The sequence below is a fragment of the Serinus canaria genome, chromosome 1A, assembly GCF_022539315.1.
Source record: "Serinus canaria isolate serCan28SL12 chromosome 1A, serCan2020, whole genome shotgun sequence".
NCBI classification, from domain to species: domain Eukaryota; kingdom Metazoa; phylum Chordata; class Aves; order Passeriformes; family Fringillidae; genus Serinus; species Serinus canaria.
In genome coordinates, this window is record NC_066314.1 from 21254156 (window position 1) to 21279362 (window position 25207).

The 25207-nt window shown below is 38.8% G+C and overlaps 1 protein-coding gene across 1 annotated transcript in view; it reads left to right on the top strand.

The window, feature by feature from the left end:
• The window catches only part of ATP6AP1 (ATPase H+ transporting accessory protein 1), a 51087-nt gene that overhangs the window by 17908 nt on the left and 7972 nt on the right, over nucleotides 1-25207 (top strand). Inside the window, exons 6-8 of the mRNA XM_009086784.4 lie at nucleotides 454-539; nucleotides 19847-20088; nucleotides 20677-20730. Of these exons, the coding sequence (XP_009085032.4) occupies nucleotides 454-539; nucleotides 19847-20088; nucleotides 20677-20730 (382 nt within the window). The remainder of the gene's footprint in view (nucleotides 1-453; nucleotides 540-19846; nucleotides 20089-20676; nucleotides 20731-25207) is intronic.

Here is a 25207-nt window from a genome sequence, read left to right on the forward strand (position 1 = left end):
TAGTTACGTGTATTTTGTAATTCACAGAACAATACCACTTACCTTTTATTATTTATTTATTAACTGATCACTTGACTAACAGTATATGCATCCTGCATATACTCTTCTTAAAGAAAGAAAAGAAATCTCTGAAGTGATTTCTCCTGCTCCTGCTTTTAATTGCCCAAAGTTCAAACTTTTGGGTATATTTTCCAAGGTTTTATTTTCAGTTTCAAAATCACCCCTTTTTCTGAACAGTTGTATTTTCTTTTTAAATCATCTCACTGAAATTGTGCATTTTTCAAGACACTGAGAGTGTCCTACCCCATTTGTACCTAGATAGAATGAGCATTTAAGTTGCTTAAACTAACTGAATTAGCTTAAGCATCTAGATCTTTACTTCTTCAACTACTGTGGGATTTTAGCTTTCTCAGCTTACCAAGTTTGTTGAATTATACATCTTTCTATTTGCAGACAAAATAATTGGAAGAGTGACCAAGGATCTGCAGCAACGAGGGATTCATTTTTCAGTCATTTATACTGCAGTGAGACCTTCAAGGGTGAGTAATCGTCAGTGCCTACAGCTGTCAGATCTGTATCATCCAATAGCTTAATGTTTACAGGAGAAGTCTGAAGATGATTTTCAAAATTATACAGACAAGCAATCTATATTGTATGAGGTTTTGACTAGAAATGATTGCATGAATTTTCATATATGATAGCTGTATCACATAACTATTGAAGTTTTACTGTTCTGGGAGGCTATAAATTTGCCTTTGTCCATAGAACTTGTTACTATTTTTAAGAGCTGTAAGTTAATTCTTTTTTTTTTCAGTTTAACTCTAGTGGTTTTGCAGTGAGTTCTATGTGGAATGTTATCAAACTTCCTAGTGTGGCTGGTTAGTGTAGGCAGAGTGCAATTTAATAACTGAAGGCTACTAAAGTATCCATTTTAAAATTAATTGTTTTAATTTCTTTTAAGCAATACTTGGTATTTACAACTGCAACGTTAAGTTTTCACCCTTGCTGATAGTCAGAATATAATTTTTAGATCACATCATATCACATTAAGTAACAATGCAGGATAGTTATTTATGAAGAGTTATCTTTTTGTATGACATACAGGTTGCAATTGAAAAATATTAAATTTTTATCTTTAATGTGAATAAATGGAAGACAGTCTTGCCTTGAGGAAAAAAAAAAAAAAAGAGTTCCCATGTTCCCATTAAGAAGAGAAACATTTGAAGGATGGGCTGAACCTTAAAAAATGCAACTTGAAAGAAACATGTCTGTTTCAGATGTAACACAATCTGAGCTCCTAATATGGTAATGGACTCCGAGAATCATCATGGCAATGGCCTTCCTGGCCACCTGGGCACTCACTGCATCACGTTCAGCTGCTGTCCACCAACACAGCCACGTCCTTTGTGCTCACATGGACTCCTGAGTGTCCAAGTGGCACAGTGGGTCTCTAGCTGCTTCCTCTTGGATTGCAGGGCTTCTCTTCTGCTCCCTGACCCTTCTAACAGCTCAGCACGTTGCCCTGAGGATAACCACTCTTGCTGGTAAAGACTGAGGCAAAGAAAGTACAAGTACCTCAGCCTTTTCCTGGTACTTGGTTACGATGTTTCCCCCTTCCCCTCATCCAAGGATAGAGAATTTACTTAGCTCTCCTTTTGTTGTTAATTTATTTATAAAAACACTTTTTATTATCTCTCACAGCGGTTGTCAGATTGAGCTCTAGCTGAGTTTTCAGCTTTCTAATTTTCTCTCTACATGGCCTAGCAACACCCTTCTACTCTCCCTGAGTTGCTTGCCCCTTCTTGGAAAGGTCATAAATTTTTTTTTTTTTTCCTCTGATTTCCAGTGAGAGCTCCCTGTTCAGCCAGGCAGGTCTTCTACCTGGGGATGGCCTGTTTCTGGGCTTTTAAGATTTCCTCCTTAAAGTGTGTCTAGCTCTCCTGGACTCCTTTGTTATTCAGGACTGACCCCCTTCCTCACTTCACCAGGATATGCAGACTACCATTTTGGGGTTGTTATGCCCAAGGCAGCCTCTGACTGCCACATCTCCCACCAGCCCTTCTCTGTTCACAAACAGCAGGTCTAGCAGGGCCCTGTCCCTGGTAGGCTCTGTCACCAAGTGTGGCAGGAATTTATCTTCCTCGTGCTCCAGGAATCTCCAGGACTGCCTCTTCACAGTGTTGTTTCCAGCAGACATCTGGCAGGTTAAAGTCTCCCACAAGAACAAGGGCTAGCAATCATGAAACATCAGCCAGTTGTTTATAAAATATTTCACCTGCTTTTCCTTGGTTTAGGCAAATGAAAGACATTTGTGTGATTGTCTAGATCTAGCATGAGAAGTGCCAACAGATCTTGAGAGGCTGGAAGGTTTTCAGGAGGCAGCACAATGAAAACTGCACTGCTATTCTTATTACAGAATAAAACCTAGAAAACCTGTGTTCAGTGCGTGTGGAGGGAAGCCCCTTTATCTTATCCAAGAGAAAGTAAGAGGCCACTTAAATGGACCTATAAATGTTCTTTAAGTGGAGGAGCCCCTCAAAGGTGTTCTGTGTTCATTCAAAAATAATATGGGGTTTTGCATGGGGGTAGGATCTTGAACCTCTGACTAATGCAGCGAGGTTTCTGCAGGCTCTGGGGCAAAGGCTAATTCTACTGAAGAAAAGCAGGGACTTTCTTCAAAAATTCACCCTGGGAAATTAAATTCCAGAGACTTAGAAAAAAACCCAGTAGTATGAGGAGGCAAGCTCACATTGATATTCTGTGTACTGTGTGTATTTGTGGCAAAGGAGAGAATATTAGTCCAGAATTGTGATCTGCCTTTTCTTCTGTTTCTTTTTTCAACAATTATCCAAAATAAAAATAAAATTTACTTTGTTATTGTGGCTCTTTACTGTTTGAAATCAAAGGCACATGGGCATTCTTAGCTGAAAATTGCATTTAGAACAATTGGAATGAAAAATATTTTTACCTAATGAAAAATTGGAATTAAGGAATTTTTTGATCAATTTTAAAAAGATTTTAAACCTATGCATATTTCAACAGGCTTTCCAAATTAAAGTAACTAAGTTTGAGCAGCTGAAGCACTTTCAAATAATTAAAACAATGTATTTTAAGATATTCTAAATTTTTAAAATAAAAACAATTTAAACTTTTCTCAATTTTAAAAATTAAATACTTTATAAAACCATTTGAAGCATTTTTTGGCCCCTCACAATAAGTTATTTCAGTGCATTCAAGGTTATCAGCTTCTGCACAGAGCAAGAAAAGCCAAAGCAGAATGTACTTTTGAGGGTTCATCACTCTGTGTATTTGCATATAACCTCTCCTTGGTATGTAATACATATCTTTTGCTGTGCTTGAACTGCAGAAGGTATGAACTGTTTGGTAACTGTACATGAAAATACTGACTCCCTTTGCTTAAACTATAAAGACTATAGTTCATGTTGTAGAAGTTACAGGATCACTCCCCAGTTGTAGCCAAGATCAATATATATAAGAAGTAGAAGGCTTTAATCACAGTGAGAGTGATTTTCAGATGCACTATGTAAACTGTGTAGCTTTCATTCACTCTGGAAGATTTTGTATTCACTAGTGGCCTTATTCTCAGTGATGAAGGAAATTAGCTTTAGGTATTACACTTTAAAAAGAAAAGATAATCTCCTTCTATTTAGGTAAATTAATTTTATACAATAAAGCTCCCAAAAAAGGTGGTTTTGTGATGCTTCTCTTCTGAAAGCTCTACCTCCTTGCTCTTGGGCTGTTTTATGGCTTAATAACACCACTGTGTCATATTCGTTTGTTCTTCCACTGCCTCAGGCAGAAAAAAGTATATGTGAGGAATGCATATATTAGAAAAGGTTCCAGACTGGTGTTGGCTTCACCAGTGAATTAACGAGCAGAGCTCACCTATGATTGAGCATCTTTTCTGATTTGATGAGTAAGAGCTATTTGGTTTAGTCAGTGCAGACACAGATGCCTTTAGGCTATTATAATTATCAGTTCATTACCCCAGTGCAGGATGGAGATTTGCTCAGACTGGTTCTTGTGCTGTTCCAGTTTCAGCTGATTGGAGGTCTAGAGCACCTCTTCTATGAGGAAGGGCTAAGGGAATCAGGATTGCTCAGCCTGGGCAAGAGAAAGCTTCAAGGTGAGCTAATTGCAGGCTTTCCAGTACCTGAAGGGAGCCTACAGGAAAGCTGGAGAGAGGCTTTCTTACAAGAGTGTGTAGTTATAGGAAAAAGGGGAATGGTTTTAAACTGGAAGAGAGTAGGTTTAGATTCAATATTAGCAAGAAATTCTTTACTGTGAGGGTGGTGAGGCCCAGAAACAGGCCAGTGCCCCATCCCTGGAAGTGTTCAAGGCCAGGCTGGGTGAGGCCTGCTCTAGAGGAAGGTGTCCCTGCAAGGAGCTTGGAAGTAGATGATCTTTAATGTGCCTTTTAATTGAAGTCATTCTATGATTTGAAGCTCGAAGACGGAATTAAGACACTGAAAGAGACACCACTTGGTGACCTATTTGAAATGGTTTCACTAACCAGTTGATGATTCCTCCCACCATAAAGGAGCTGCCTTCCTCCAAGAAGGCAGCTGCTATCTTGTGGCTCATGTTTTGAAATGCTTTGCCTTGTAGGTCTGGCTGAGTTGGGATGAGTTGGGATCTCTCTGGCTGAGTGATTTCTATCACCTAATTCTGGGCAAGTGAGGTCTATGTCTATATCCGAAGTCATTAACCAGGGTTCTCTTTGCAATCAAGGGTTTTAGGTTATGATCCTTTGGACTGTTTTGTAGGAGACGGCTGCAGGATGAGATGGAACTCACCCTTAAAGGCAGCCATCATGCTTAGGTTAGATCTTGACATGTACACATGTACATATAGTCAGACAACCCTCACTCAGTACTTCTCTTTTTTTTTTCCATTAAAAACCAGAAAATTATCTCAAGTATGAGGACTGTCTAGCCAAGACTTTCTTTCCCTTTGAAAATAATTTGGTATCTTTTTTTTCTTCATGAGAACCAAACCCCTCTGCAATCTTTGTTCTACTTTTTCATCAGGAGTTCTCATGCATATATGAATTTCTGTGTTCTTGAGGAGTTTGATCATGGTCACCTCTCTACTTTGCTTTCTTCTGGTTAGCTTTTTGGCTTATGGTTGTAATGCATAATTTTACCTTGCTGCTGTAATTGGAGAGGTTAAAAAGGATGCAATGATTTAAAGACAGATGTGCTTCAAATCATAAATCTTATCAAGTTCCCCATCCTTCTGATACTCATAGGTGTCCCTGTAACATTTTACTAGTTTTCATCTGAAACTGCAAGACAGTTTTATAGTTGTTATCTTTTCTCAGTGAGATTGAATGCTGAGGGACCACATACTGCTAAAAGGAAAGTTATGGCTACATTCCAGCTGATACTCATTTTGTTGACTCCACTTTTTACAGATGCATTGTGAAATGCTGTTTAAATTTTCTGTACTGCCTCCACATTTTCAGAGAGCTTCGGTTACCATCAGCTTTGGACTCCATTCTGCCAGCTGTCTGCTCTAGCTGGTGTTTCTGTGTGTTGAGTCTTTGATACCACTCAGAGCCAAGCAAGAGTTACAGAAACTTTTTACAGTCAGAAGTAGCATTGGAATCTGTCACACAAGTGGTTACTTTTGACACTTAAAAAGTGTCTCTTGGAGATATCTTCAGGTGCTATTGTTGTGCACTGCAGCTGAAAGGAATCTGATAAGTTTTCATCTGCTTTGACAAGTGCTTGTGGTTATGTTTTCTTTGTTTTTGCCTTCCATCTAACACATTTTAAAATGCATCATATTTTGCTCTGCTGCACCTTCCACTTACATCCAGCTCCCCCTGTTTTGTTGACTATTCAGTTTACCACTCTGAGGAGACTAAATGCTGCAACAGCCACCCCACTGACTTCACAGCTTCTGGCTAATGGAATGCTTTTGGCCATTTAATATACTCAAACATTACATAACATGAGCTTTCCCATGAATAAACATTAGAAAGATGCCTGTAATGCCATTTGAGGAGCTGGGGTGTAGATTAAATATTCTCACATATCCTTGAATACAGGAATTGCCTTATTCATTTAGTTTTCTATTTTTACATTTGAAGGAGCAACTGTAGTTTGGCACAGTATAATAAAGCATTGGTGTTTCCAGCCTAAAAGAAGAAGAAGAAAAAGGAATTCCTTATCCTTTGGTCCTCTCCTCACTTAATGAATTCCATTATAATAAAACACAAACTTGTGGGTGAAGAAGGTACATTTGATTATTTTCTAGCAAACTCAGGTTTGAGATTTTTTTTTTCTGACGGAGGTAGAGTATTTTCAAATAACTACAAAAGAACTGCTTGAGGCAGGTTGAAGCCAGTTAGTTGTCACTCTAGATGAACAAACATTTAGCCAAATTAGTTTCAAAAATGAGTGATGAAAATGTGAGAGATTCTTGTTAGCAATTCTGTATGATTCATTCGATGTGTTAGTGGGGAATTCAGAGAAAATAAGTAGTGTTTTGCCTTTAACTCTAGACTTTGCAACAGAGCAAGTTGATTAACTTACTTTAAAGATTTTTACAACTTTAGCTTAAATTTTATATTATATATATATATATATATATATATATATATATATGTTTATGCACTTCACTGCTAAATGACGGGCAGCATGGAACTAAGGTATTATTTTTATCTGATCAGAACAGTTTTTTTTTATTTTCAGGTGCTATGTTTTAAGGCATAGATGAAACCTGTATGGATGTTCCCTATAGATCAAATCAGAAAGTTGAATTTATTTTGCTTTTAAAACTAAGGACCAAGACAACTGGGGTGGAGAAGGCATGGTGGAGAAGGACACATGTAAGGATGAATTGTGTCTTAGGACTAAAATTTACCATAAATTGGTAAAATGCAGGCATAAGAATTGCAATGAGTATTCTAAAAGACACAGTTATATATAAGCAGGAGTCATATACATAATAATGCAGAATGAAATTAAGGTATAAGGGTAAAATAGGATAGATTAAATGGAATGTGTAACTGTAAACAAGCATATTTACAAGATATGTTGGTAGGCATACTAAACACTTTCTGGAAGGAGAATGCCTAGGTAAAAATGTATTGGAGTGACAGAATAGAGCTGTAAAGGACTGATGCTGTGTCTTAAAGTAATTTTGGATTCCAGGAGACAAAGATAAATATTTTGAGAATCCTGGAGACCTATTCTAAGAACAGTCTTTGAAGACCGAGGTTGAATGCAATATCCAAGTGAAATGTCCTTGTCCTGGTTTAGGGCAAAACTGGGACAGAATCCCCAGAAAGGGGGGCCCTCCAGAGAGCAAACCCACATGCCCCCTTCCCCCAACTGGTTCAGGAAGGATTCCTCGGAGAGAGGTGGAAAGAACCTGTTTATTTAACAGGCACAGCACCCCCAGCACACAAAATGAACAATACCGGATGACACCACTCTTTTACTGCTCTGAAAGAGATGACAAATTCAGAAAGTCTCTCCTGGGGTGGTCACTCTGTTATCAGTCCCTCCAGCACTGGGGTAGCTGCTGCAGTCACAGGGTGCAAACTCTTGGTGTTTCCCAGGTCCCAGTCCCGGGTAGATCCAAAAAGGAAAGGAGAAACAGTCCAGGAAGAAATTTGGACTGTTTAACTAAACTAACTAATGAGAAGAAGCAGAAAGCAAGAGCAAGCAAAAGCAAAGCAGAAGCAAAAGCAAAGCGAAAAGCAGGGCAAAAAGCAAAACCAGCACTATGTACTGTCCCGTTTCTGTGTCCTGCTGGCTGTGGGGGAGTGGCTGATAAGAGACCAAAACAAAACTTTCACTCTGCAGAGCCAGTCTTGAAGGCACAGAACATAATATCCAGCATAAATCCTAACGTCACCCTAGGACAGTCTTTAAAATAAGAATTAAAATAATCCATCTATCTGTGATTTGATAAATTGCCCAATAATCTCCATTAATTATGTTGATTGACACTGCTTATATCTGGAACACAAACTGCTTCAACACAACATATTAAAAGGTCAGATTATATGTCAAAAAAAGCATTTTTCCCCTAATTCCCCTCCCTACCTGGAAACATCCCAAACTGTGTCATAATTAACAGACTGAAAGAGGTGAAGCTATTAAAAGTAATAGTCACACTTCTGTATGATACAGAAAATTAAAAGAAATATATATTCTTCCAAATTTAGTGCAGCATCACATGGCAGACCTAAAGAGATTCAGAGGAATAATGTGCACCCAAAAACTATTCATAAAAACACATTGGACAGGAATTCTTTCAGAGAATACTGGATCTGATAAAAAAGAAGAGTTCAGAAAAATGAGCAATAATGCAAAGCCAAATGGCCTTTGTGTTGATCATTGCTGTGGTAGAATGTAAAGAAGTTCTCACTTCAAACACGTTTTCAATAGTCATTGAACCTCAAAACATTTTGCTGCTACTCTGTTAGCAATAGAAGAGATTTCAGAATAAATAAATAAAATTAATTGTGTCATATCATCAAGGCTATACATTATTCACCTAAGTTTAAACTAGAATAAGAAACTGCCAAACTGTCACCATGATTTCTAATTTACCATTTTTGAATTACAATTTTAATAATGTATATGAAAACTAAAAAATAGTTCAGCCTTCATGGCAAGTGCGACATGGTGCTTGAAAAGAGGCTCCGTATGTCTGGAGAAATACTTCCAGGAAACCCACCTTCCATACTGACAAAAATGGTTGAAACTATAGTCATAAATATGTGGATCTATGAAGAAAATACAGTGTGGTTTCGGTGTTCTCTAAGAGGCATGGGATGTGTAAGTAAAAGTGACTTTGTTGCTAAAATAAAAAGAGTAAAAAAGTAAAATCCTTAGAGGTTAGCAGAAGTAAAATCTTTAAAGGTAGGAAACAAAGGATAAAAAGAAAGGATTCATGTTCTCAGTGGGGAGTATTTGCCAGTGGAACTCTGTGGGGATTGATGTTGATGCCTGTGCTGTTCAGCAGAGTCATTAGTATGGAAAGGGGGCTGAAATCCAAAGGTGCCAAAGTTTGTTGCTGTACTGACAGGTTGGAGGAACCACTGACAGCACTGCATTACTGATGGTAAAAAGACAGTTACAATCCAGTCTGAAGAAAAGTAAAATGTAGGAAAACATTAAATGTGCATATTACACTGTAGTGAGTGGCTGCTATTTCTCAGAAGAGGAATTGCAGTACAAACGTGGGTAGATCTCTTGGAACGTCCCAGCAGGCAGCAGTAGGATGAATCGCAGGCAGAGTGTTGGAAAGGAGGAGGGCAAAGCAGCCTCAGTTCACTGAGCCCTTACGGAGTACAAGTCTGCCAGTGGAATAGTGCATGTGGTTCTGGCCACCCCATCTCCAAAGGGTGCAGTAAAACTACAGGATTAAAATATTTCAGCTAGGAAAAGTGAGGGCAATTCAAGAGGGAAATAATAAATAAAACTACCAGTTGTGTGGACAGGCTGAACAGGAAATATTACTGGTCTCTGAAAAATATTTATGACAATCACCTCACAGATTGTAACATGGAATTCAGGGGCACCAATGCCCTTTAAGTAGAAAAAGTGAACTATTTTTTGGATGACAAAAGCTCACAGATTTCAGTGATTACATAAATTAATGGAAGAAAGATAGGAAGGATGGGTGGAAAGAAGGTCCTATTTACATGTATTCATTTAAATACAATCTTCAGCCCTGAAGATTTCTAACCCAAAGATTGCAGAACTCAAAGAGGGCAGCCTAGGACAAGTATTGTTTTTATTTACCCTTTCCTCCTCTCAGCTGCCAGTTACTACCAGGAGCTCTGGCTGTGAGCTAGGTGGACGTTTGCCCTCGCACAGTTTAGCTGGTCTCATGTCTTGGCAGTGGACGCTTGGGATATTGACACAGCATTTCTCTGGAACAGGAGTGTGAAAAGTAATATGTAACTTATTTAACTAAAGGCCAAGAGCCAGAAGAGGCAGCCAAGAGAATAAGCAAAGCTCCACTATAAGAAGCTCATGGACTTTCCTCCTCATGCTCGCCTATTAGGGTGTTGTAGAACTGCCACTTCTGAAAATGAAAATAATTGCCACATCATAAAAAAAAAAAAAAAGCCTACTGCATGTAAATAATTGTTCTGCTGTCAACCAGGAAATCCATAAGGAGAAGTGACTGTGTCAGCTGAAAATCGGCTAGGTGGCAGCTCAGGCTTGGTGCAGTCTTCCCTACTTTCAGTAACGTGATACAGACTGGATTCTCAAGATCCTTGTGATTAAGCAAATTGCTTCTGGGAGCTCTGAATCTTTTCCCTGTTCATTGCTACTGGTGAGCACAGAGACTTGTGTCTTCAATGCCTTCTCCTGACCCCAGAGCCCGTTGGCATGATGATCTTTTTCACATGTATCTCCATACATGTTCCCATTTCAGGGAAGCACAGGGTTAGAAGTGGGAAAGGATTACTTCTACCCAGAGGATGACCACATATGTGAATCCCACCATGAGACACCTGGGGCTGAAGAGCCAGGAGCTGAGAGATGTGTGGCTGTATGGTTGAGTGACCTCTGCATGTGATCAGAGCAAGTCTTACCCTAAATATCTGCCTGCAATATTTCTTGTCTTCCTTCCCTCCATAGGAAATTAAACTAAAGCTTGTAAAAGAAAAACTGGTGCAGTCATAGGAGTGCCCTGTGCACTGAAAAAAACATTTGCATCCTGTATCATTTGTTTTAGTACTGCAGCCTCTGTTGTCTATGCTAGAGAAGTAGCTGTTACAGGAACAAAGATACACTTTACTATCAAGAACATAAAAATTTGCTCTTAATCAGTAAAATGCAGATCACATGTTCTGGGAAGTGTGAGATCTGATGGCAGAATAACAAAGACCTAAGTTTCAATGCATCCAGTCCGTAATACAGTTAGGACTAGTTAGAAGAAACCTGGATTATTTAATTTTAGTTTCAAGTGAAATTTCTTATTCTGTCTTTCTTTTCACTTTATAAAAATTTCTGAAAAAAAAATATTTTCTATGTGTAGTGCCACAGAAAGTTTTGATTTTGGAAGTCAGTGTTTTGTGGTAGGAAGACATTTTATTGTGAAGTTCTGGATCTGCTATATTTGTGCCTGCAGCAGCTGTGTTTTTCTCTAATTTTGAACTCTTACCCTGAATGTTATTCCCTGAAGTATTAGACTGTTCAAAGCCATCAACTAGTGATTTTCTGCCATTTGGAAAGGTAAAGAGGGGCCATCATTATTCATACATAGTCACTGTGTATACAAAACAATAGAATCATTAAGGTTGGAAGAGACCTCTAAGATCACTGAGTCCAACTGCCAAACTATGCAGCCACTTAAACTCCAAAGTGCAGCATGCATTTCTCTAAAGTTAGGATAAAGAATGATAATTTCTTAATGAATTTTTCAAACATATTTATGATTTTAGCAGAGGAATATATCTTCCCTTTAGGGATGGGTATTGAAATGTTCTCTCTAAAAGTTACTTTTATTAAATCCTAAAGGCTTTTCCATAAAAATCTCCAACCTGGAATTGCATGCAAGTCTCTTTTCAAAGTTTGTACATTAGAGTGCTAAGCCTACAAAGCTAAGGAATAGCCAGGGTGTTAATAAAAGGTTAAAAGAATGTTAATGCAGTGTTTTAGTATTGAAACAAAGAGCTCATTTGTTTCTGGGGACTGTATTACACATTCCTGCTAGATGACAACTTTAAATTGAAACCGATTTCAGTCTTCTAATACATTATATCTTTCTTTTTACACAGCTGTCTAATTAGAAAATAGACTGATTAAAAAAAGGTGTGGTATCCTTTTAGGAAATAGTTCTGCATGGTCAGACCCCTGTACAGTCAGCTGTGCTAGCAGCATTGAAAGCACAGCAGAGCTGGAGGGAGGGTTGGGAGAGCTCTGGGACTTGCCAGTGTTTCCCTGGACTGTTTACTGTGGATGCTGGAAGAGAAGAGGCAAATATTCCCTGCATGAGGTTGACAAGACATTGCTTCATCTGGGATTCCACCTAATATCACAGCACTATTCTGACCCGTGCAGGCCTGCAACTCCCTCCAGCCTCACACCAGAGTCTCTGGAATTGAGCTGCTGCGTTGCATATGTCCTTAGTGGCACTGGTAGACCAGAAAAAAAGGCAAGAAACTAATCCCTTAGCTGAAAAAATGTCACAGACATATTTTTAATTTGTTGATGGAAGAATTACTTTGAAAGCTGTACATAAAGTGACGCCTGACATCGAATTTGATATTACATGGCATATTTTGTTCTTGTTCTGTCTTTTCTGTTTTATGAAAACCCCAATGTTTACAATTTTATTGAAACACTGCAGCTATTATTCTGTGATTTGATTTTTTATTTAGACAAAGTGATTGAGTGATTTCCTAGGCTGATATTTAATGAATCAGAAGAAGCACATTCTACTTTTTAGTGCACTATGGTATGGAAGTTAAACCTCAGTTATTTTAACAGCCTCATTTCTCTTCTTTTGGGACTTTCAGCCAAATCACTTGGAATCAGCCAAATCACTTGGAAAATTCTGCAACAGAACAGAGTGTTTCTTGCCTTATGTTGAGCAGAACTATTGGAAGGTCAATGTCGGATTCCGCTGTGCTTTATTGCTGTTAAAAACTCCTTCCTTCTCCCCAATACATTTCCTTATGAACCTAAAAATATTCCTTGTTCCTGATCCTCAGTTCTCAGGATCTGAACTTCCAGAAGGAGTAACTGACTGTGGTTGAACAAATCCCTGGCCAGGCTTGCCATTACCTGGCATTGAATCCTGGATATGGTGTAAGAACTGCAATAGGCATCAAGCTGCTAAAGCAATCCCACAAGAATGGTGGAAGGAAGTTGCTCTTTGTTTTCTAATGGGCCTCACCTTATAAATTTCCATTTTCCAAAGTTTTATATCAAAGCATCCTGACAAGGATCCATAACTAGCAGACACAGAGATGGTAGTTCCACATAACTGCTGGGAAAGATTGCATGCTTTGGTCTCATTTTGGTTTATTTGATGGGCTAGAGACTGGTGGGAGATAAAGGACATTATGAAATTGTGGTTGATGACATTGGCTGCAATATTTAACTAGGTTTTGGTGGAAACACGTCTGTTTTGAGAAAAAACTCGGAAGAGGAAGAAAGGTTTGTCAAGAGAAAAGCATGGAAATCTTAAAAAAAGCATGGGTATTATTTCTAAGATTAGCTTTGTCTAGACTTTCTGATGTGGATTTCATTTATATATATATATATATATACCTTCCAGCTTCCATATCTTACTGTCAGAAAAATTATATGCATATTAACTGCAAGAAAGCAGAGTAGAAATTAAAAACCTTTTAATAGATTTTCTGTGAAAAAATGTTTGTTTTAACTTCCCTGTCAAAAGATCCAATTTGCTAGATTTATTGGCCAGTTTTGCAGATTAGTCCTCCAAAGTCCTGCAGGATCCAAATATTAAGTAGAGAAAGGGAACATTTTAAGGTTCTTCAGATTTTTAATTTCCCTGTGACTAGCCTACATCTGGGACAAACAGTGCTGGCAATTCTCCCAGCTCTGTGAGTAACACACTTTGGCTCCTGTCTGCATTTTTCAATTAAGTAACCCACCAGACCCCTGTGTAACCTCTGTCCAACTCTCTCTGCATATTTGTTCCATTTTATTGCAGCAGACGCTCCTCCATCCTTTTTCACATCTCCCATAGCAACTTGAATTTTACATATGGACGTAAGAAAGGGGGGAAGGCAACCAGTTGGAAGTGGGTATTCCCCTAGCAGTCTAAAAATTATGCAAAATCTGTAGCTTCTTTTATCTCTATGGCAGAATTGCCTGAAACAGGGCCCAAAATCTAATGCTCAGCCTGGGGACATTGGCATCAGCAAATAGTTCTTGAATGATACATCTGGTAGATTCCTTTCAGGAATAATTTTGTTTTACAAGGCAAGTTCTCAATATATTTTTTCTCTCTTTTGTATATTGCTTGCGAAATATGATCACTAAAAAGGAGTAAGTAAGTTCTAACGCTTTTGAAGATGACCAATACATTGTTTTCATTGAAGTAATTGTGTTTGGGTTATTTGTCCTAACTGAAATTTAAGGTGACAAATGTAGTAGCTCCTTCCAGCTGCTATTCCAGCTTGTACATGTTCTGTTGTTCTTTCTAAAATCAGGATATTTTTGTAAAAAATGACAATTTCTTAGGGTAGATGAGAAAGTTTGGCATAAAAATCCAATGAAAACTGTAGCAAGAAAATAACAGGAAATATACATTTCTTCAGTAAATGGGGACTGCATCGTTGTCTGATTTTAAAGCCTTTCAAGTGGAATTGAATTGAAGTTTTCATAAGTGCTGCATCCCAACCTTGCTCTGCTCTGGGCTCCATTGCTTACGTGGTTCCTGCTCACTCTTGTCTCTGCAGTATTGGTGGCACAGAGTAGTTCCATTCCCTGTAAATGACAGTCAAGAGATCTTTTATCCATCCCAGTGCTGCTACAGGACAGGCCTGTGAAGAAGCAGATCTAGCCATGAATATGTGAGCTGGTGCTGCAGGTCGTGTTTATGCATGGCTGGGTGTGGCCACTGAACTGAGCAGCGTAGTAAAAACCGTGGTTTTGTTGTCTCTTCTCACAGAAGGTCGTGAAGTGCTTGCTCATGCCTTGGGTAATCTCCACAAGTCACAGCCGTTCTATTAATTATAAAAGAGAATATTATGTTCTACACTGAGATCATTATCTCTTACTGTAAGACATGCATTTTGACTTTTAACATTCGTGTCCCGGCCTTGTTTTTGTGAAAAACTCTGAGTGATGCACGCACAAGCTGAGTGTCATGATTGCCAAGCCATTTGGCTTGCTGCTAGAAGTGTGCATGGTTCAAGAGGGAAGCCATCATATCCTAATGTGAGACAGTCAGGTTGGTCATATATGCAAGGCACTACAATAATTGTAATCACTGTTAATAAATGAATGCACATTTCTGTGCATTCTTTTTTACCTGCTTCATCAGAGTAATAATAGAGATGGGAAATAGAGGTCAAGGATTCCTCTGGGAAAAATATCAATTTGCTATTGAAATTAATGCTGATGTCTTGTTTAGGCTTACAGTACAAATATGTAAAAGAGGGTTGGAAGGGATCCTAAAGATCATCCAGTTCCAATCCCCATACCATGAGCAGAGACACCTCCAAGTAGACCAGGTTGCTCTAAGCCCCGTCCAACCTGGCCTTAAACACTTCCAGGTCTGAGGCAGCCACAGGTCAGCCTAGAGGGGAATTAAGCAACAAAATCCCCAAATGTTAGAAATCATAAAAATGTAGACAGTTAAAACTTTCAGAAATAGAGATAATTGGTAACTGCCTAATGTTCTAAATTTTGACAGATTAAAACACTGTTATGCTGCAGTCTTCTACTGACAGGTGAAAGAATGAAGTTCAATCAAATATATTTCTGTTTGCTGCATGTGTGATTTTGTAAACTTGACACCATAAAGAACATTTTTACAGTTATACCAAATTCTAATGCGTGCCTTTGAAATTGCTGACCTTTAGCAGTGAGATTGCCTCATCACAGATTCGTGATACACTATCCTTCAGGAAAATTATGTATTAGCAGAAGTGGTGGTGATGCTATCCATAGTGAGACCATGAGGCCATATCAGATAGAAAGCATGGAGGAAAACTGATTGGTTTGGGAAGGAATATTGAAATGATAATTTCAGAAAAAGCACATTTGATATGTGCTGATACTTGGCTGGGATGTGAATGCTGAGTGGCTTCTGGTATGCCACAGCCAAACCCTAAAGAGAAGCATGATCTGCCATTTTGCAGTACCCCTCCAGTGAGCACATGGCAGCCTCCTAGTGTCATTTTTTTAAAGGACATCTTGCAAAAAATAAATTTTGTTGGTCCCTGTTAAAGCAAATGGAGAAAATGCAAGCATACAGTTCTTTGGTGGAAAGAATTACAGTTGGTACATGACATGTAGATGCAGCTCCATCTACCAAACCCCAAATCCAGTTCAGATAAAAGGTGTTTGTCTTTGTGGTATTATTGTAGCAGTTGCAGCACTTGCCCTTCCTTCCTTGGGCCCTTCATGATTTAGGGCATCATCTGTGATCCAAAAAGATTATTTGTCCTCATTTTTACTATGTATTTTGAACTTGTCTCTACATGTATTCCCGAAATATTTTCAGGTTCTTTTCTTCATTTGTGCCATGCTGTGCAATGCTAATAAGCAAAATCTGGCTCTAATACTGCACATTTTTGGTTTTTTCTTAGTAGAAGCTAGGATTCCTATGTAGTTTTGCAATACTAACAACTGGCTTAATCAGGTAATGGCTAAAATTGGAAAAATTGCCATTTGCCAACCAAGTCAGGTATATACAGAGAAGACACTGTAGTGCACAAAATAGTATGGATGTATGGACTAAACTAAGATTTAGCCTAAGAATAGAAAGGGAATGGACCCTTCTGCCTACTCATCTCCCTCCTTGAAAGTACAGAAATACCTTTTCAATAGGAGCAGCAATCCCACCTCTAGAGAGGATGTGGTCATAAATCTATGCTCTTGGAAATGAAAAGGAGCAGCAAGCACCACCAGAATAGTTTTCTTTTTCTTGATGTACACACTTTAATGCAGCAATAAGAAGTCAAAAACCAAAAGATTGAAACAGAAGACACAAGTGTCTGTTGAACTGGTATTCAAAAATCCCATGTTGTAACCAGTGTGAAATATCTCTTTCTGTTCTTAATTACCATTCATCATTTCAGCAAATGAAAGTTTCATTTTCACAGTATTTTGTATGATTTTCATATGTGTTTACAACTGTTTGATTTATATTTGTTTTCAAGTGTCATTTCAAATGTATAAAATGGCCCCAAATCTTTTTTCTTGTCTCTAGCCACTCTGTGTGGAAGAGCCAACAAAATTGTGGCAACAACAACAAAACAAGTAATTTTGGATGTAAGGTCTGTTTGCTTAGAAAAAGATTTGTATGTTGGTGTATCAAAATGTTCCCAGACCTGCTTCCTTTCTTGTTTTCTAGAGAAATGATTCTGAATTGGGAGGCTTGAAAAACAGATCAAAGGGAAGAAATTTTTCAGGCTACCTCTATTGCAGGTTCAGTTAGTAATTGCAACATTCCATTGTGGTCTAGGAAAATATAAGTTCTTTGTTTTTCTTTTCTGTACGTTATTTAATCAGGTCTAGCTGTTGTTCACTGCATGACTGAGATCAAAAATGCCATTGATAAATTCAGAGAATAAGACAGCGATTCACACATCCCTCAGTTCAGATTACCTGAAGGAGAAGAGCAAACCGAATGACAGAATTAAATATGGTGTAATGATTGGCAACACTTCCACGATACATTGTTCCTAAATAATTTAATTTGATTTACAGTAATTTAGTGTAAATATAATCCATTTGTCAAGGAAGTGTCCTGTAATTTATAGCTTAACATGAAATATATGACATTGGAGAATGATTTTGATTCAGTAAGCTCATGTTTGTGCAGCAACAAAAGAAAAAGAAAATGTTCCTAAAACAGAGAAACAGGGACATAGTGGGGAAGCTCTCAGCTTCCTGGAAGGAGCAATTGCTGTTCTCAGGTCTCCAGTGGGTCCCAGGCTGGGCTGTTTCAGAGATCCCCTTCCAGCCTGTAGACTAAATTTTTAAATATCTCTCTCTGATTTCAAGCATGCCTAATTCACAGAATATCTGAGTTGGAAGCAGATCGAGGGATCCCATTAATGCTCATTTCCCCAAGTTTTGGCACCATCTCATTGCTCATCACTGGACAGCCAGGTTTTGTTCCTTTCCCCCTTCCAAGCTCATTTAAAGCTTTGTCATCAAGCCCCCTGGTCTAGAGCTCTTCTTGCCCTCTGAAACAGGTGCATCCTGTCAGGTGTCACTGGAGCACATGTTGAGTAGATTATCCCATGGTCAACAAATGCAAAATTTTTCCATTGAGGCCGACCTTGGAGCCATGCATTGACCTGATGGATCTGCTTATGCCTATCAAACTAGTGAATTTCTTTTCCTCTGAAAGCCCTTATTTCCAGGTTTACACTCTTTTGGTTCGTATGCTTTCTGAGAGAGGCAAGGAAATGTGTATGTAAGAGCCTCATGGCAAAGTACTGCTCAGAAAGCAATAGAAATAAAACTGTAGTATGATTATATTTTAATAGCTTTCTTTTTGTTTTAAGGTTCTTCGACCTAATCCCCAAAGTTATCCCAGTCACAGTATCCAATGTAGCATTGTTTTCAGCTCTTAGCAGGTGGTTTTTAAAGCCCTCTTTAGATGATACATGGGGCCCACATAGTAAAGTCAATAGTTGGACAGGATATAATTTAGACTTCAGCTTTTCCTCTTTGTTTGAAATAAAATGATTACATTTCAGGAAAGTCTAAGGAAAGATCTAAAGTTTTATATCAAAAGTTGCATATTTTCTTTTGTTGTACCCTCTTCTTTTAAAGAACATGGTATTCATTTAAAATAATGCTTGTTCTGATGTATTTGAAAAGGCACTACTCTGAATTAAAAAGAAATTCATAAAGTATGCACATATGGGAGGGGAAGACTGCATTCTTCACTAGAGCATTTAGTCAGAGGGTTTTTGTGCAGCCCATTCTGCTTAATTGATAGAATGAGGTACCTGCAAAGACAAGCTGTAAATAACAGATGGCCAGTAGTGTTTACAGAGCAGCCGATCAGGTGACAAAATCTTCTGGGGCTCCTCTCCACAGGCAGGTGATAGAGTGATGTTATAGTCTGTGTTTCAGACTGACTGTCATTAAACCTGTCATTTTATACTGGTTTTTACTGGAAATTACTGACTGTCATTAAGCCTGTCATTTTATACTGGTTACAACATTGACAGTCTTTAAACCCATGAAAGGTAGTTCCAGGCAATAGCTCCACATCATTACAGTTCTAGTAATCCTTGTACCCTTTGTGATGCCTTTCATTTCTTGTACCCTAAAGATATACAAGAGTAGAAGCCACTTGTAGCATACAAGGTTGTAAAGCTGACATGGGAATCAAAAAGAGGTGGAATATTCCAGATATGAATAGGGTAAGAAGCGAGGAGTAAGATAAGAACAGAATAATAAATTTGTTGTGTGGTAAGGTAAGGTTGCTTTAAGTGTTGATATCTGTGGGGCTGCTTTACCTGAATTTTTTAAAAGCATTACCTACTAAGTGGAATTCCTGGAGATATCCAAAATATTCATGCAAAAATCCTAAATTCCTGGAAATATCTTAAAAGCAGATGTGTCTCTTGTAGGCTGATGTTCACTACATCAGCCAAATGAGTGAAGGTCTTCTTTTTCCAGAAGCCACCAGAAGAGTCTAAAAATAAGCTTGCTGTAGCTAAGTAGACTGCTCTCATGCTTGTTAAAATGAAGACTGCAAAAACAGTTACTGCTGCTTAAGGGGAGAGTGTCCCTGAAGTAGCAAGATGAAATTTTCTCATGATATTATTGCAGAAAAAAAAGGAGCTAATTTCTTTTAGTATTTTCTTCTGGGGAAAAAAAAATTCTTCTACCTGCCAGCACAAATGAATGCTACTATCTCAAGGCAACACTACCAACACTGTTTTACATTCGTTTGCCTAGTATCAGTGGTGCTTATTTTCACATGTGGACAGCTGGCCTTGGGAGCCTCATTAGGCTCCACACCACCAGTTAAATAGACAGACAGTAACAACTATTGGGGTTGAGTGAGGGTTTAAGAACAGGTGCTCAGGGTACAGAGTGGTGAAGGTCTGTTTTCAGCTGAAATAACTCTTACAAAGGGATGAATTGTTAATGTGTTGTTGTTCCAGATTTCTAGAAAAACTGATGTGGTGGCGGAATTAAGACGACAATTAATGGCTGCTGAGGAAGAAGAAAGTTCATCATATCCTCCTCTGAATGTAACCATTGGAAATGATACATGCATCCTTTTTTATGCTAGTAATTTCAGCCTCAAAGCCAACAGTTCAGTTTTAATAGATTTGACAAATGCAACATTTTTAACACAGAATGTGGATACTTCTGCCTCTGAGTGCTCTGACAGCAACACAACGTGAGTAGCATAAGAAATTTCATATCATAATACATTTAATTCCAAAAAATTTCAGAAATAATATGTAAAATCAGTGCTATTTTAATTGTCTTCTTCTAAAGCATCCAAAATTTTAAAAAAATGTATTCTTAGAAGAAAGAAGTAAAGTCAAGACCACAAAAACTGTTCAGTTGAGGCCTGTTATTTTCACAATTTTTTTCATCTTATGTTCCCTGCTTCCTTGTTTGTTTGCATTTGGTCCAAACAGGTTTCCCTGTGCCTGATCTCACAATCACAAAAATGTCCACTGGCGTTAATGAGACCATAATTTCATTCCCTTAAAGGGGAGTATTGTCAGTTACGAGGTAGTAACTCAGCTAGAAGTACATTAATGAAACATGATCTCTGTTTTCCTTTGCTCTGAAGCACCTGCCCTCGGGTGAATAAAACCCTAGAAATATTTAGTCATATTTTTCTATGTACTGAACCTTTGCTATATGACTTTTGTAATTGCCTACTGATTTACAATATATCCCTCAAATTGAAATGTCACAATGATCTAATTAAAGCTGACTACTCTAACATTAAAAATCTTTTTCTTATTCTTAGACTGTCATTAAAATATACAAGACCAGTGAATGGAATCAGCAGCCTAGAGATAAGGTAACTTATGATTTATTTAAATAGATCTTTTGTGGTTTACAATGTCTGTTAAAGAACTAGGAACAAAAATAGGGGAGAAGTTAAATGAAAATATTTTTTAATTTATTATTTGCTTTCTCTTCTGAGGAGTCATGATGCAGGAAAACAACAGTACAGTCTTTATACAGGAAATATATTATTATTCTGAGGTAAAGTTCTGAAAAAATATTGTAAGCAAACATCCATACTGAAAGGTACTGGTATATGCAGCTTCCTGTTTTACTAATAGGATTGTTCTACAGTTCTCTCAGGTAAATCTAAATACAAAAAGATTTGTAACAACTTTCAGGGGTTGAAGTCTGCCTGCATGGCCAGGGCTCTATTGAGCCCTACTGTGGGTTGCCAGTGCACTCTGTTAGTGCTAGCTTGTGGTTAACGAGGGGTGCAAACAGTTTTAGTCTTTACTGCTCCATGGATGGTGTCAAGACCATCATTCTCCTACCATGGCAAGAGGGAAGAATAGCTAGGGAATTGGAAGACATGGGAAGAAAAATCATAGGGAGAATCATAGAATTGTTTACATTGAAAAATATCTCTGTGGTCATTGAATCCAATCTTTAACCCAGACCTGACAAGTCCACCACTATACTGTGTCCTAAGTGCAACATCTTCTAAATATCTTTAAGGATGGAGACTCAGCCACTTGCCTGGGGAACCTCTTCCAAGGCCTGGAAACCCTTTAACTGAATAAATTTCTCCTAATATCCAACCTAAACCTCCCTGGTGCAATTGAAAAGTCCATTTTCTCTTGTTGTTTTCTTACTAGGAAGAGGAAACTAAACCCCACCTCACTAAAACCTCCTGTCACGTTGTTGTAGAGAGTGATAAGGTCCCCCCTGAGCTTCCTCACCTCCAGGCTAAATACCTCCATCTCCCTCAGCTACTCCTTGTGGACAGGACTTGTGCTCCAGCCCCTTCAGCAGGATTGCTGCCCTTCCCTGGACACGCTCTGGTACCTCAATGTCTCTCTGTGGGTGAGGGGTCCAGAACTGAACACCAGGTTCAAGGTGTGACCTCACCAGTGCTGAGTACAGGGGGACAGTCACTGCCTGGCCACACTATTGCTGATACTGGCCAGGATGGCATCAGCCTTCTTGGCCACCTGGGCACAGGCAGGGTGGTGTTCAGCTGCTGTTGACCAGCACCTCCAGGTCCTTTTCCACCAGGCATCTTTGCAGCCATTCTGTGCCCAGCCTGTGGTGCTGCCTGGGGTTGTTATGACCCAAGTGTAGGACTTGGCATTGTTGATCCTCATACCATTTGCCCTGGCACATCAATCCAGCCTGCCCAGATGAATGCTCAAATGAATAGATACCATTATTTACACTGAGACAGAAGGACATTCTGTGTTAAGGTAAAAGGATCCCAGAAGAACTTGTCTTGAGGAGAGTCAGCAATGTGTTTGGAGTGGTATTCAGAGTGCATAGAGACCCTTGTATTCAGTATCAGAGATGATGACAGGTGGCAAAAAACAGACATACATCTCCTTTCTCCCTCAACCAGCTAGAGCTTTGCAAGAGAACATACTGTACAGATAAGATTGCTGTTAGTACAGTATCTTTCCTTTTTTGACTTTAAACTTCAGCTTTTTTGAAGTTAGCTGTGTATAGGATCCCTGGGACTTGTCCTTGGTGATAGTGTCAAGCATGCCTTGGTCTCAGTCATGTAAATTATCAAAGAGACATGTATTTCCCTAAACGCTATGGGGAATTAAGAAAATATTTCCTTGGATCTCATTTAGAATATACTGATCTCAAACCAAGACTCGACCCAAGTTGTATTTTTCCTTTTACTACAAGTCCCAAAATACCACCTTCTCTGGTGCTGTCCTGATGCTCTTCTGTCTGCGCTTTATGCTCCTATCCCACTCTCATAGAGACAAGCCCTCCAAAACACTGCTCTGATTCTCATTCTTCATCTTTGCACATCCTAGCCAAGTCTTAGCTGCTCTGCTGTAATCCCTTTCTGTATGAATGACTGTGGTTGTTTCCTACATTTGTCCTGAATGCAATTATGCTCAGCATAATATCATTTTTTTTGTAAAATTACAGTTCCAAAAAAATAGTACAAATCACAAAGCATCCTCTGGAGCCTGACACTGTGCTTCAAAACGAGTTCACAGCTAGATCTTAAAGGTGTTGTTTCCTTTAGTAGTCAACAGGCTTCACTTAACTGTACAATGGCAAATTGAAAACCTTGAGACAGTACTATAGAAACAAAATTCTTTGGCAGTTGAAACATTTATCTTAGATTTTGTTTTTTGCATCTGGCAGAAGATCAAATGTGATGTTAGTGCGCACATGGATTTAGTGGAGATTATTTAGAATTCTCTTTAGTAACCTGTTTGTCAAAAACTTATAATTTTAATTAATTATTGGATGAAAAAATTAATGTGGTCGTGAATCTGAGTTGCATCTGGAGAGAAGAAATTTGAAGGAACTCTGCAGACAAACTGTAATTTAAATGAAAATGCCAGTACAAAAGGTGAATGGTTCATGTTTTCTTTCTTTTTCAGGAAAAAAAATTATATCCTTTGAGCCTGTTGTAGTAGAGGCAGAAATATTCACAAAGTCTTTCTTGACCTGTGCCTCTACTTGAACACATTATAGCTAAATACAAAATGCATAAACAGCCCTTGAAGCTGGAATAAGAAACTCAGGCTCCACAATAGGTGAGGACTTGAAAAGATAGCTCAGGTAAGGTCCTGGATGTTTTCATGCCAAGCAAATAGGAGTAGCATTGCCTGGCTGTGTTTTGCAGGAGAATTTGTTTTATTCCATTGGCCATGTGTGATCCAGGTTTTTGATAGACCTTTGGTGCAAATAAACACAAATATATCTAAATTGTGATCAATTTAATTGTGATCAATAAAAATTGGTATTTTTATTTATGACACAGGTGCTTAGAAATATAAAATGCAATAGAGGAAGAATGGAGGGAGTAGCTTCCAGGGTAACCATTTCTTGGACCTTCACTATGCCTTGGCCTGTATGTGGGAGATGGGGACTGACTGTCTCTGCACTGCTTTTCTCCCCTCTCCCCTTAACTTATTAAGCTGTTTCCATCTTGACCTACAAGTTTCCTCATTTTTGCTCTTTCTATTCTCCCTTCTGTCCTGTTGCACATGGGGAGTGAGCAAGCAGCTAAATGTGTGCTTGGCTGCTGGCTGGTATCAACCCATAGCACCTCACTTTACAAATTAACAATAGTTCTAAAGACTCACTTGATTATTTTTAGTTTCCTGTTGGATTGTCACTTGGTGGGACAATGCCTTCATTTTAGTCCTCTGTTAGCTACCACAATATAGCAGTGCATGCTATGTATTGCAAATAATGAGATACATGGAACAGAACCAGAACAAGCCATTGACTTTTTTCATGATTCACTAACACTTTATTCACCTTGTGTATCTCAGCACGTCTCTTGTCAGAGCTTCTAAAATCCATAGAGAAATGTTGCAACCTCTGTTTTCCCCTCTGGTTCAATTTTATTTTGATTTCTTTTTCAAGATTACACTTTACTAAAATCATGGTCTGCCTTAACAAACAGGACACAAGCCAGGCAGAGAGGAGGAAGGAAGAGAGCTCAGAGCCATGACTGCACTTTTTGCCTTTGTAAAGGCCTTTTACTTAAGTGTAGGATGGCATATCTTGAAAATGACTCCAGAGAGGACCATGTTCATTCAAGTAGCTCAGTTTATTCTTCAGTAAAGTAGGTTCTAAATTCAGCAGCATGAGCAGGATCCAGAGGCTGCCCCCCTTACCAACACCAGTCTATGCCCACGTACAGAGCAGCTGGTCACATCCCACCTCCACTGACAGCTGCAACTGCTGCTTCATCCTGGGCACACACACTGCTGGCACCTCCCTCTCACTCTCTCTAGCAAGAGCCACAGTCTCACATCCTCCTGCACTTGCACTGGGAGATGAGCTGTAAGGGAGTGGTTGTGGAGTGTTGTGATAGTGTTAGGAAAGCAAGCTGCTGCTGCAGCAGGAGTGGGAGCAGTGGGCAGTCGTCCTTTGCTGGAAGAAACACCATCTCAGTTCTCTCATGACCTGATCCAGCTGTTCAAGCACTTGTCTGTCATTTTCTCTGGGAAAAAGTGTCAAAGTGAATGGGAGTTCACAACATTAGTATTCCAAATTTACATTGATACATACTTGGCTGCTGCTGTCAGAACAGAACAGAGCTGACCCAAAAAAACGTGTTTTAAAGTCTTTTGCTTAACAGTTGTGTTTCTCTTTGAATATTTGAAACAGTAATTCTAGCTACCTTCCTCTTCAGAAATACCTCTGCTTGTAATGATTAGCCACATGAGACACGATCAGTGGTGGTGGCAATCAGAGTTCATACAGTTATCTGGCACACAAAGGCAGCCTGGCCCATGGCCAGGAATTTTTTGTGCTGCCATACATAAAGTACATAATGTCTCCAATGT